The following is a 13,377-nucleotide window of genomic DNA, read 5'->3' as shown; positions in this document are numbered from 1 at the left end:
AATCTGCTCAAAAAAATTCAATATCTCAGTTGTACTAAAATCTATTATGAGCTTCGGACACTCATGGATTGCTTAGTAGTCTTCCTGGCTCCTTCTATTTTAAAGGAAAAGTGTATCCATTATACTCAGATGAGCAGTCTGACATTTTATAAAGAAGCGACTCTTAAGCTTGAATAAATTCAGATATGCATCTACATACTGGCATAGTCAAATTGCAAGGATGAGCAATATAAGCGAACGATTTATATAATTGTTTTAGAGCCTACAATAAAGTTACAATTTATTTTCTCATTCTGCAGTGATTTTACAGCTTTTGTACCATGCTGCATGTAGGTCAATGAAGTCCAGGCGATGTTACACAAGTCTTTATGGACTGCAGCATGCCAACAGTCCTGTGCTTTTTCCCCAAGCTCTTTCCCCCTTGTATTGAATGGATGTGATATGACAACCAACAGTAGGTATGCAACAGATCTTTCAGCTTTAAAAGCTAACCATCACTGAAATCAGAACATCATACAAGAGAAAATAGGAGGTAAGAAGTCGTATCTCCAGGCAGATAAGCCAATGTAAGTCTTTCCCTCAGACAGAACTGAACATAGTCTAAGATGTGCACAATTTTTAAGGTTTTCTCTTATTGTGCATGTGCAAATCTCTGAAAAGAGCAAGTTTTATCCTAATTTACTAACACCTTTTCATATGTAATTCAGTTACTGAATAAAACACACTTTAGAGATTCAAGTTTTCTGGATAAACATATTTTGGGCTGGATCTTTTGGGATGCTGAACACAACAGAGTTTAATAGGATTTATCAGTGCTTACCACCACTCAGAGTCCAGCCCTTTCTCAAATGAAAAATAAAGAGCTCAAGTTCCATAGGGCAAAATTAATAGCATTACCATAAAATACCATATCATGAAGTAAAAACATTTACTTCACAGCAGAAGGACTTTGATTACTTTATTTTTTTTCGCAGTTGCTAGTTGTAATAGTAAAGAAAACATGCATTGAAAATGAAACCAGACAGATTGTGATAAATAGCCACAAGAGGCAAATATGAAGAACCACTGCCGAGGCAGTATACATTTCTATGAATTGTGCAGTACAGAGGAGACCAAAACAGCAGCGTGGAAGGAAAATGTAGCAACATGTCATTCTTTGTTTCCCTCTCTATAGCCACCATCAGCTCTTCTGCAAAGTTTTAGCATGGCCCATCTACTGTGTGAGAAAAGGGGAACAGCCAGGCTGCAACAGGGAAGAGCCATGGAACAACTGATTTGGTTGAACACTGTTCTTTACTACATGGATCCAAATGACATAATAGGCTTAGCTAATGGCTTCTGGAGCAGTATTCCATCTGCTTTTGTGCTCTGTCTCTGCTCTGATACACACCCTGAAGGCACAGTCCAGGAGTCAATGACAGCATTCTTACATTCTTTGTAATCATTTTTAAACTTTTGAATCTCTGAAATACTTATGTTCATTAGGACTATAATCTACATGGATCTCCCAAAAGAAAAACATTACAGTTTTCATTTGCATCATTAACCATCTTATTTTTACTCCACGCTAGGGACTGATTTACTCATCTTCTGTATTTATAGTGCATCTCTCACTATGGTATCTAGCCACTAGGATAGCTGTAATTCATATAAAAAGGTTCATATATATTGTGGCAAAGCACAATTTCCCTACAATACTTTTCAAACGGTTGTACTAGTTTTTAAAATGTGTTCCGTAACGAACTTTTTAAAAAATTATGATTTCCTCCAAAAATTGTTGAGTACTTTATTTGCATATAAAAATTGTTTGATTTACACTGAATCTGGTGGAACATGGATAAGACAGTTTTGTTGTGCTACCAATGTTCTGACTATACCTATTCAAACTAAAATGTCTCCATCTATAACCCTAATAACTACTCATTGTACAGTAACTAAGCCCCTGAAATGTGATTTTATAAAATGAAGCCATTAAATAAAACTCAGACACTTTCTTTTTGCAATCCTTCAATTTAAAACACCAGAACATTTTAAAATGAAATCTGATATGCAAATTAAATTCTTAAAAATAATTAATAATAGAAGGTGTTCAGTGCACTGCACAAGCAACTAGAAACCTCATGAAACAGATAATGTAAAACCAAATAAAATATTCAAAAGCCAAACATGGCAAACACATAAGAGAAATGATATAAACCTGTAGATGCAACATTAGCAATCTGTAATACAGCCACTGCCAGGGCAGAAGCAATTTTTTTTTTTGAAGTGAGTAAAGTTAAAAATAATAAAGCAGCTAAATAGCACTTTCATTAGTAGTTTTGTACCATAAATAAATTTGCCCACTTTTAATAAAGTGAGATAAATTAACTTCTATCCCACAGTTTTCTTCATTTATTAATGCAATTACCATGGGGGAAGGGGAACTGAAGCCCCCCTAAGCTCATGCTTGTCTACACCAATCCTCTGAAACCTTTATACTGTATTCCTTGTGCACCCAAACTCTTAATAACTTCAGCCACAGTGCCAGTCTAGACACCAACAAGGATCAGAGCCCCTAAAGTGCAGCTGTCCCACAAACCCTGATTGCAATCTGCAGGCTGTTTTACAGCCCTTCCTCCTCTCCACCCAAACATGGATAAGGGGATCCATTCTAGAGTGACAGGTGCTGCCCGCCACACTTTTGACGCACACACCTCTCCAGAAGGAGAGCCAGCAGACAGAGACTTTGGTAGCTTATGGCAACCAAGGAACCAATGACAGAGAGCAATAGCTGGCGCTGCCATGGCAATCACAGCTCTTCTCCATGGCAGCTGCAGCAGGGAGGGCAGCTAATACTAACTGCCAGGCTTCTATATGGCCCATAATGTGTCTATGCTGTGTCAGAGTGGGAGAGTGGGCAAGAGGAAAGGAATTATTTGAGGCATCATATACAAAAGGTTACTTTGTTCTACCACAAAGAAGTTACCCACCAATGCCTACAATACAAACCAAACCAGCTGGGGATTCAGTCTACAGATGCTCAGCCAGGTGCCTAATCTGTCTGAGCAACACCCTCCAAACTCCTTTCCTTTCCCCGGTGACTGTCCCTTTTATTCAATAAAGTCACCTCATCCAGCAAGAAATTACAGACATAAGTCCCAAGTGCAGCACCGGACTCGCGATGCAATTCATTCCACAAAGTAGAACAGGAATGGTCCTTGGAACTGATTTTGGATTAACACCAAACTACCCCCAAAAGCTTATCCGCTGCTTTTGCTGCTGCTGAACAGCCTTGGTGCCTCTGAACATTGCATGTGTCTACCGGTTACAAAGCTTTTCAGCTACAAAAGCAAAAGGAGGTTTCACAACTGCAAAGAATATACTATAGCAGCCAGAGCGGTTCGCTGATCACAGGCAATAGGCCTAAACATGCTCCTAAAGAAGTCAGAGGTAAAGCTTTAACTTTAGTGGGAGCAGGATTGGGCCCCAAATTTGGACTCTTGCTCAGGTGGCCCATCGCAGCTCACTTTCACACCAGCGATATCCTGGAGCCCATTTGTATCTGAGAGGCCTGGGGGGCAGGAAGGAAAAAAAAGGCAATAACTTGGTGATGTGCCCCCACTTTTACCTGGGAGACAAAAGCAGGAAAGTATCCAGGCTTCCTACAGAAAACCGGAGGTGCCCCACATTTCTTTGGCGTGTTTTTAAAAAAAAAAAAAAAAAAAAAAAAGTAGAGATCCCGCCGACTTCAGGGTCCGTCATGAAAACCAGGATAGCAAAGGCGAGGTGCCTGTTGGACTCCCCCAACAGAACAAAAACGGGCTCCCGGGCCTCCCCAGAAACAAGACTGCTCAGGGCCACCACCCGCTCCGCCCGGGAAGCCCTTCCCCGCACAGAGGGGCGCGCTCAGCCCCGAAACTGGAGCAAAGCGACGGGGGGGGGGGGGGTGAGCTGCCGTCCCCGCCCAGCCAGGGGAGCCCCCCCCCTCCCCAAAAACTTTGCAGGCGCTGAGGGCGAGCCGCCCACCCCACGCTCCGTCGTGCCCGGGCTCCCGGCCGGGCACCGGGACCAGGCTGGAGGGAGGGAGGCGCCTTCCCTACCTGTACGGGATCCAGTCCGCCTGGTGCTTTGAAGTCATCGCTCCCCGGGGGAGGCGGCTGCCCCAGGGGCAGCACGAGCGCTCGGAGCCGGAGGAGAGGACGCCGCGGCCGGTCCCCTGCTCAGAGGCCCCCGCGACCCGGGCAGCATCCTCCGTCCGGACCGGGCGGCGGCGGCGGCAGGCGGCGGGGGTTATCCCAGCAGCAGCAGCAGCAGCAGCAGCGCCCCCGGGGCGGGCTCCTGCCCCGCTCTTCTCCCGCCTGTCCCCGGCTGGCAGCGGCGGCCGCAGGAGGCTGCAACAGCCCGGAGGGGGCCGAGCCGAGCCGCCAGCCCGCCCTGCCCTCGCTGTAACCCCGCCCGCTCCCCTCTCGGCGCCGCTGCTGCCGCCGCACGGAGGAGGAGGAGAAGGAGCCGCGCGCTGGGTCGGTGCCCGGGCAGCCCGAGCCCGCGGCCGGCGATGACACACGCCCAGCCCCGCGCCCCGTCTGGAGGCAGGGGCGGCTGCACGGGGGCAAGCGGGGCGGGGAGCCGCGGCCCTGCGCCCAGGCGGGAGGCTGCACCCGGGGGGACGGTTGGCGGAGATGGAGGAAAGTTGGGGCGCGGAGGGAATGGAGGTGCCGCGGCGGGGAGACTGACAGAGCGGAGGGGCCGCGAAGCGGGGGCTGGGTGTCTTCGGAGGGGGTGCCACGTACCCCCCCCCCCCGGGATTTGCCGCCAGAGGTTTGCGTGCAGGGACTGAAGCTGGCCGACGGGTGCCGTCTAATCTTGCTCTGGTAGCTGCCGCATTAGCAGGAGGCAGGGCTTTGATGTCGCCAGGCTTTACCTCTTGCTCTCTCCCGCGGCCTGGGCGGGGGCCTGCAAAAACCCCATAGCCACTGGCGCAAAAGAGAAAGCCCCAGGCGAATCGCACCTTTCTAAACACAGCGAGCCCTTTCCCTGGCGGAGACCTCACCGAAAAGGTAGCCAGCGCAAAGCAGGCGCTAGGACTCACAGCTTGTCACTGATTCCCCCTGCGGCGCACAAGCCCTTTCACAGCCACTTCTTTGTGAGCCTGGGAATCGAGGTGGCCCTTGACGCTGGGGAAGCCCCATGCCAAGTTACACAGGTAAGGGAGTGTTGTGACACAGAGACCCATTGATGCAGCTGGAAAAAGGGGCGCTGTTCTAGGTCAGCCTGACAAGCTCACTACAGCTAACACAGTGCTTTCCTAGGATAGGAGTACTTGTGGCACCTTAGAGACTAACAAATTTATTAGAGCATAAGCTTTCGTGAGCTACAGCTCACTTCATCGGATGCATTTGGTGGAAAAAACAGAGGAGAGATTTATATACACACACACAGAGAACATGAAACAATGGGTTTATCATACACACTGTAAGGAGAGTGATCACTTAAGATGAGCCATCACCAGCAGCGGGGGGGGGGGGGGGGGGAGGGAGGAAAACCTTTCATGGTGACAAGCAAGGTAGGCTATTTCCAGCAGTTAACAAGAACATCTGAGGAACAGTGAGGGGTGGGGTGGGGGGAGAAATACCATGGGGAAATAGGCTTGAATAGAGACTGGGAATGGATGAGTCATTACACAAAGTAAAACTAAGTTAATTGTATCTAGTTTGCAAATTAATTCCAATTCAGCAATCTCTCGTTGGAGTCTGTTTTTGAAGCTTTTTTGTTGAAGGATAGCCACTCTTAGGTCTGTGATCGAGTGACCAGAGAGATTGAAGTGTTCTCCAACTGGTTTTTGAATGTTATAATTCTTGACGTCTGATTTGTGTCCATTCATTCTTTTACGTAGAGACTGTCCAGTTTGGCCAATGTACATGGCAGAGGGGCATTGCTGGCACATGATGGCATATATCACATTGGTAGATGCGCAGGTGAACGAGCCTCTGATAGTGTGGCTGATGTGATTAGGCCCTATGATGGTATCCCCTGAATAGATATGTGGACAGAGTTGGCAACGGGCTTTGTTGCAAGGATAGGTTCCTGGGTTAGTGGTTCTGTTGTGTGGTGTGTGGTTGCTGGTGAGTATTTGCTTCAGATTGGGGGGCTGTCTGTAAGCAAGGACTGGTCTGTCTCCCAAGATCTGAGAGAGCGATGGCTCGTCCTTCAGGATAGGTTGTAGATCCTTGATGATGCGTTGGAGGGGTTTTAGTTGGGGGCTGAAGGTGATGGCTAGTGGCGTTCTGTTGTTTTCTTTGTTGGGCCTGTCCTGTAGTAGGTGACTTCTGGGTACTCTTCTGGCTCTGTCAATCTGTTTCTTCACTTCAGCAGGTGGGTACTGTAGTTGTAGGAATGCATGATAGAGATCTTGTAGGTGTTTGTCTCTGTCTGAGGGGTTGGAGCAAATGCGGTTATATCGTAGCGCTTGGCTGTAGACAATGGATCGAGTGGTATGATCTGGATGAAAGCTAGAGGCATGTAGGTAGGAATAGCGGTCAGTAGGTTTCCGATATAGGGTGGTGTTTATGTGACCATCGCTTATTAGCACCGTAGTGTCCAGGAAGTGGATCTCTTGTGTGGACTGGTCCAGGCTGAGGTTGATGGTGGGATGGAAATTGTTGAAATCATGGTGGAATTCCTCAAGAGCTTCTTTTCCATGGGTCCAGATGATGAAGATGTCATCAATGTAGCGCAAGTAGAGTAGGGGCATTAGGGGACGAGAGCTGAGGAAGCGTTGTTCTAAGTCAGCCATAAAAATGTTGGCATACTGTGGGGCCATGCGGGTACCCATCGCAGTGCCGCTGATTTGAAGGTATACATTGTCACCAAATGTGAAATAGTTATGGGTCAGGACAAAGTCACAAAGTTCTGCCACCAGGTTAGCCGTGACAGTATCGGGGATACTGTTCCTGACGGCTCGTAGTCCATCGTTGTGTGGAATGTTGGCGTAGAGGGCTTCTACATCCATAGTGGCTAGGATGGTGTTTTTAGGAAGATCACCAATGGACTGTAGTTTCCTCAGGAAATCGGTGGTGTCTCGAAGATAGCTGGGAGTGCTGGTAACGAAGGGCCTGAGGAGGGAGTCTACATAGCCAGACAATCCTGCTGTCAGGGTGCCAATGCCTGAGATGATGGGGCGTCCAGGATTTCCAGGTTTATGGATCTTGGGTAGCAGATAGAATACCCCAGGTCGTGGCTCCAGGGGTGTGTCTGTGCGGATTTGTTCTTGTGCTTTTTCAGGGAGTTTCTTGAGCAAATGCTGTAGTTTCTTTTGGTAACTCTCAGTGGGATCAGAGGGTAATGGCTTGTAGAAAGTGGTGTTGGAGAGCTGCCTAGTAGCCTCTTGTTCATACTCCGACCTATTCATGATGACGACAGCACCTCCTTTGTCAGCCTTTTTGATTATGATGTCAGAGTTGTTTCTGAGGCTGTGGATGGCATTGTGTTCTGCATGGCTGAGGTTATGGGGTAAGCGATGCTGCTTTTCCACAATTTCAGCTCGTGCACGTCGGCGGAAGCAGTCTATGTAGAAATCCAGGCTGCTGTTTCGACCTTCAGGAGGAGTCCACCCAGAATCCTTCTTTTTGTAGTGTTGGCAGGAAGGTCTCTGTGGGTTAATATGTTGGTCAGAGGTGTGTTGGAAATATTCCTTGAGTCTGAGACGTCGAAAATAGGATTCTAGGTCACCACAGAACTGTATCATGTTCGTGGGGGTGGAGGGGCAAAAGGAGAGGCCCCGAGATAGGACAGATTCTTCCGCTGGGCTAAGAGTATAGTTGGATAGATTAACAATATTGCTGGGTGGGTTACGGGAACCATTGTTGTGGCCCCTTGTGGCATATAGTAGTTTAGATAGCTTAGTGTCCTTTTTCTTTTGTAGAGAATGACATCTTCATCATCTGGACCCATGGAAAAGAAGCTCTTGAGGAATTCCACCATGATTTCAACAATTTCCATCCCACCATCAACCTCAGCCTGGACCAGTCCACACAAGAGATCCACTTCCTGGACACTACGGTGCTAATAAGCGATGGTCACATAAACACCACCCTATATCGGAAACCTACTGACCGCTATTCCTACCTACATGCCTCTAGCTTTCATCCAGATCATACCACTCGATCCATTGTCTACAGCCAAGCGCTACGATATAACCGCATTTGCTCCAACCCCTCAGACAGAGACAAACACCTACAAGATCTCTATCATGCATTCCTACAACTACAGTACCCACCTGCTGAAGTGAAGAAACAGATTGACAGAGCCAGAAGAGTACCCAGAAGTCACCTACTACAGGACAGGCCCAACAAAGAAAACAACAGAACGCCACTAGCCATCACCTTCAGCCCCCAACTAAAACCCCTCCAACGCATCATCAAGGATCTACAACCTATCCTGAAGGACGAGCCATCGCTCTCTCAGATCTTGGGAGACAGACCAGTCCTTGCTTACAGACAGCCCCCCAATCTGAAGCAAATACTCACCAGCAACCACACACCACACAACAGAACCACTAACCCAGGAACCTATCCTTGCAACAAAGCCCGTTGCCAACTCTGTCCACATATCTATTCAGGGGATACCATCATAGGGCCTAATCACATCAGCCACACTATCAGAGGCTCGTTCACCTGCGCATCTACCAATGTGATATATGCCATCATGTGCCAGCAATGCCCCTCTGCCATGTACATTGGCCAAACTGGACAGTCTCTACGTAAAAGAATGAATGGACACAAATCAGACGTCAAGAATTATAACATTCAAAAACCAGTTGGAGAACACTTCAATCTCTCTGGTCACTCGATCACAGACCTAAGAGTGGCTATCCTTCAACAAAAAAGCTTCAAAAACAGACTCCAACGAGAGACTGCTGAATTGGAATTAATTTGCAAACTAGATACAATTAACTTAGGCTTGAATAGAGACTGGGAATGGATGAGTCATTACACAAAGTAAAACTATTTCCCCATGGTATTTCTCCCTCCCACCCCACCCCCCACTGTTCCTCTGATATTCTTGTTAACTGCTGGAATTAGCCTACCTGCTTGTCCCCATGAAAGGTTTTCCTCCTTCCCCCCCCTGCTGTTGGTGATGGCTTATCTTAAGTGATCACTCTCCTTACAGTGTGTATGATAAACCCATTGTTTCATGTTCTCTGTGTGTGTGTGTATATAAATCTCTCCTCTGTTTTTTCCACCAAATGCATCCGATGAAGTGAGCTGTAGCTCACGAAAGCTTATGCTCTAATAAATTTGTTAGTCTCTAAGGTGCCACAAGTACTCCTTTTCTTTTTGCGAATACAGACTAACACGGCTGCTACTCTGAAACCTTTCCTAGGATGCATCTATAAAGAATATCATGCAAGGTATCTAGTAAAAGCCTATGTCATACAGATTCTCCTAATCCGTGCAAGATGTATTTATTGCTACCATGTAAAAAGTGATGTACATATACTGGAAGTATGTTCCTAAAAAGTCTGTGTTAAGGCAGATGTAAATTACTCATTGTAAGCCAAATCTGCATACGCAGTAAACAGGGGATGGGAAGGTACCAAACACCGATCCTGGATGAGGGTAAAGACAATGAACTCTGGAGACAGAAGGAGAAGGCAAAAAAGAACATCCATTCACTGAGGAAAGCCCGTGAATGGTGAGAGACATTCATGACTCTTTGATCCTGATGTTGACCAAAAACCAGCATCTCTATCAAAGACTGAATCCTTGGGAGAAAATCTACTTTATTAAACATTGATAAGTGTAGACCTAGGATAGCATTTTATATATGTAACCTGTTCTGTTTCCATTTATTACACAATAATAGCAGTGTAGACAGGGTGTCATAGGCTAGTAACCAGAGTAAGGATCCAGGCCCATGGGGGGCTTGATTCGGGTTGTTAGCCCTTGCTTAAGCCTATGCCTCCACGTATGCACTGCCATTTTTACCCGGGCTAGCTACAATCACACTTTCACTTGCACTGGAGATATATCCTGTGGGTGCTAATGGAACACAAGTAACAGTATTACTGATAATTCATTTCAGGTGAATGGTGGGAGTAGGTGATCTTTAGGTTCCATATGTGCTAACATCTTGCTGTAAAAGAAGTGGAACCCTAGGCTGACACAGACTCCTTTTGCAGTCTATATCAAGTCCCCCAGAGCAAGATTTCCAAACTTTACACACTTAAATCCAGAGATGCAAAGGACCCATGACTCTAGTTTACTTCAAGAGGAGTTGCAGGTACTCAGCCCCACTGAAAAATAAAATCAAGCCTCTTATAGTTGGATGCCTAAATATGAATTTAGGTGCCTAATTTTATACACACAAGTGTGAAAATTTGGCTTTCACCGCTCTGTGGCTCAGTTTCCACATCTGATGCCACCACCTTCTTTCCAGAGCAGTAGCAACAATAGTTAGTTTGTAAGGTATTATACAAGTCTTAAATCTCAACAGAATGCCAACAATTCTCCAGTAGCTGAAGATGTAGCAGCCATCCCAGAACCCCAGTTTATTTGGGCAATTGTCCTTTGGAAAGCTCTTCTAAATACAGGCAAGTATGTACTGACCCCAGCACAAAAAGCTGGGCTCTACTTATTTGGCAGTAAGAGACTGACAGCATACACATCTTAAATTAATTATTAGAAGAATTATGCATTGATTGTGGTGTGGAAGCCCTGACAATCAGCTAGGCTCTGTCTAAACACATAATAAGACTAATAAGAATTCACAATCAGAGGAGAGAGGAATGTAATGAAGGATGGAGGAGAGGGACAAAAATAGTCAGTCGATTTATTTTCTTTAAATATCATCTACCTAGAACTATTAATTTCATATTTTCTTGTAGGCATCAAGGTGTCAGTGTATCCGGAGGTGGACTTGGACGATTGAAAAGAATCCTTATGGATCATTCAGGGAGGAGATTCCCTGCAGACAGACATTGTGAAAGAAAGCACAAAGATAAGAGCAACAAGGAGTCAAGACTGGCAGCACTGGGCAGGAGGAAAGGATAAAATGATAAAGAGACAAGAGGAGCAGAGTTATGAAGAGCCAGCTTGTTAACGACCCTTCCCCCACCCCCAAAAAAGTCTTCAAGCAGTCTCTGTGCATTATGGTACGATCATGCTGTTGGGAGGCATGGTCACCATCTCAAAAAAGATGCTGTAAATTAGAGGTGGTTCATTCAGAGACAGGCAATAAGAATCATTAAGGGCCTGGAAAAGCTCTCATATGAAGAGAGAATGAAAAGATTAGGATTGTTTACCTTAAAAAGAAGATGAATAAGAGGGGATATGATCAAAAGAGAGAGAGCGTGAGTGTGTGTGTATATTTAAAAAAAGAAAATAGAAGCTTCTACCAGCTCTATACCAGTTTATATAATATTACAAGGTAGAAGCTTCTGTTTTGTTCTATTCCGTTCTCTTTTTTTTTTATAAACACAAGAACAAGGAGACATTCAATGAAATTAAAAGATGGCAAATTGAAAACTGATAAAAATAATACTTTTTCACACATGAGATAACTGGACTGTGGAATTTAGTGCCATGAAATGCTGTTGAGGTCAAGAATTTAGCAAATTCAAAATGGCAGTGGATGTTTATACAGATAACAATAGCGAGGATTATCATAATAAATTGTGACAGATTTTTGAAGGAATATTAAATCTGATGATTCAGGGCTTTAATTAATCTCTGTTAGAGAGCAGGACCTAATGGGGGGACAAATTATCCCACATCTGTCTTCTGCAGGGTTTTTACACCTTCCTCTGAAGCGCCTGGTGTTGAACACTGTTGGAGACAGAACACTCTCAGGTCCAATCCTGTATGGCAGTTCCTATGAGTAACAAACCACACATTCATCACCACTAGAAAAATCTTAATTTAATTGAAAAAAATAGGCTGCAGAAATATTTGTGGGCTTGTGTGGTAGTAAATGGTTTGGGTTGGTTTTTTTAACTGTGCCCATTGCAGAACATAGCAAAAAACACCACTGATCAAGAAGTTCTTGAGTTCTTCAGAGATTCACAAATGTTCTCAGGATTTGTGATATCAATAGAATATGTACTGTCAAAAAGCCCCAAGTACAAATGTCTGCTAGATGAATTCATATGCAAACATCAAAAAGGTCCCCCTGAACATTTGAGCTGTTTGAATTGGTGAAAGTGTTTACCTTAGTGTAATAGCCTGACAGAGTGTGTGTGTTTAAAAATAAGAAATATAAAAGGTAATCAGATTTTCAAGGTGAAAAACTAGGACATTTGCCCTGGAAGAGGGGTAGTTGTAGGGTATGGTTTCAGTGTGGAGTCAGAAAGATGTGCATAAAGTAAAGAGAAGGGAAGGAAAATAATTCTCATTCCTTTCACTTGCATTTTCTGTGTTTTAGGGTTTTTTTCCCTTTTACCTTTTTTTTTCCTCTGCTCCCCTCTCCTCCTCTTTCTTTCCTAGCTGTCACCCACTCAGCTTCTCCTCATTCTCTTTTTGCCACACTTTACTGTCTTTGGTTTCCAACTTTTCTGTTCTTTCCCACCCTCAATATCCTGCCACAATCTGGTACTCACCTCTGAGACAGGTTCAGTGAGCAGCAGTGTGTGGAGCCCAGTCTTCATTCTGGGTCTCTGCATAGGAGGCAGCGCAGCTGAGCTATCCATGCACTTAGACTTGTGTCTAGACTCAGACTTCACAAGGATCTGACTGAGGGTAAAAAGGGCAGTTCTCACTGGGAAGCTCATGGAGGGTCAAGGTGGTACCTTTATTGTACAAGAGATCTCAGGATGGCCCTGGAAGTGCATAAGTGCTCATTTAACCTGCTGCCAATTTTTAGCAGCTCAGCCTGGACTTGGATGTTTGAAGTGGTCAGTTTCCTGACAGTTACTATACAAAACAGGACAAAGCACTTGTACATAACTTGTATGTAATAAGGCAGGAATATCTGTAAGCCAACATGATAGCTAGCTGCTAAAGCTAACTGTAAAGAGAACTGCATCCATTAAAAACTATTTAGTTTTCATGCTTAATTAGTTTTAGTCACCAAGCTGATAGGCAAGACTTATTTCCATTAGATGAAGAGAATTTTTAAAAGATTATGTGATGTATATACACAACACTGTATTATCATAATGCTGTTGGAAGCCAATGTTGTAGTTAAGATTGCAAACTCATGTACATAGCAAAACTTGTTCACTGAGAACTGTCTCTTTACATATAGATTTGTTACTTGAGCAATTATTCCAAGTTTGTCCTCCATCTGAGGTAGCTGTCCTGCAAATACATTTAGTGATTGAGATGATGAATAATACAACACAGCTTTACCTAACAGTTGAAAACATCTGAATTTGATGCAAAAACTCTTCTGGCAATCAAA

At 45.0% G+C, this 13,377-nt stretch overlaps 1 protein-coding gene across 9 annotated transcripts in view; it reads right to left on the bottom strand.

The window, feature by feature from the left end:
- TUB (TUB bipartite transcription factor) overlaps positions 1-13,377 on the bottom strand; it is a 265,886-nt gene that overhangs the window by 92,370 nt on the left and 160,139 nt on the right. Inside the window, exon 1 of one of the 9 annotated variants that reach the window (XM_038407875.2) lies at positions 4,080-4,574. The exons of 6 other annotated variants lie outside the window; for them this stretch is intronic. In XM_038407875.2, coding sequence (XP_038263803.1) covers positions 4,080-4,117 — 38 coding nt within the window. In that variant the 5' untranslated portion in view covers positions 4,118-4,574. Of the gene's footprint in view, positions 1-4,079; positions 4,575-13,377 lie in introns of those variants that run through there. 2 more of the 9 variants (XM_043516614.1, XM_043516613.1) reach the window with 2 other exon arrangements.

Source organism: Dermochelys coriacea, chromosome 6 (genome assembly GCF_009764565.3).
Source record: "Dermochelys coriacea isolate rDerCor1 chromosome 6, rDerCor1.pri.v4, whole genome shotgun sequence".
NCBI lineage: Eukaryota > Metazoa > Chordata > Testudines > Dermochelyidae > Dermochelys > Dermochelys coriacea.
Note: the sequence above shows the minus strand (reverse complement) of the source record. Positions and strands in the feature narration are given on the sequence as shown.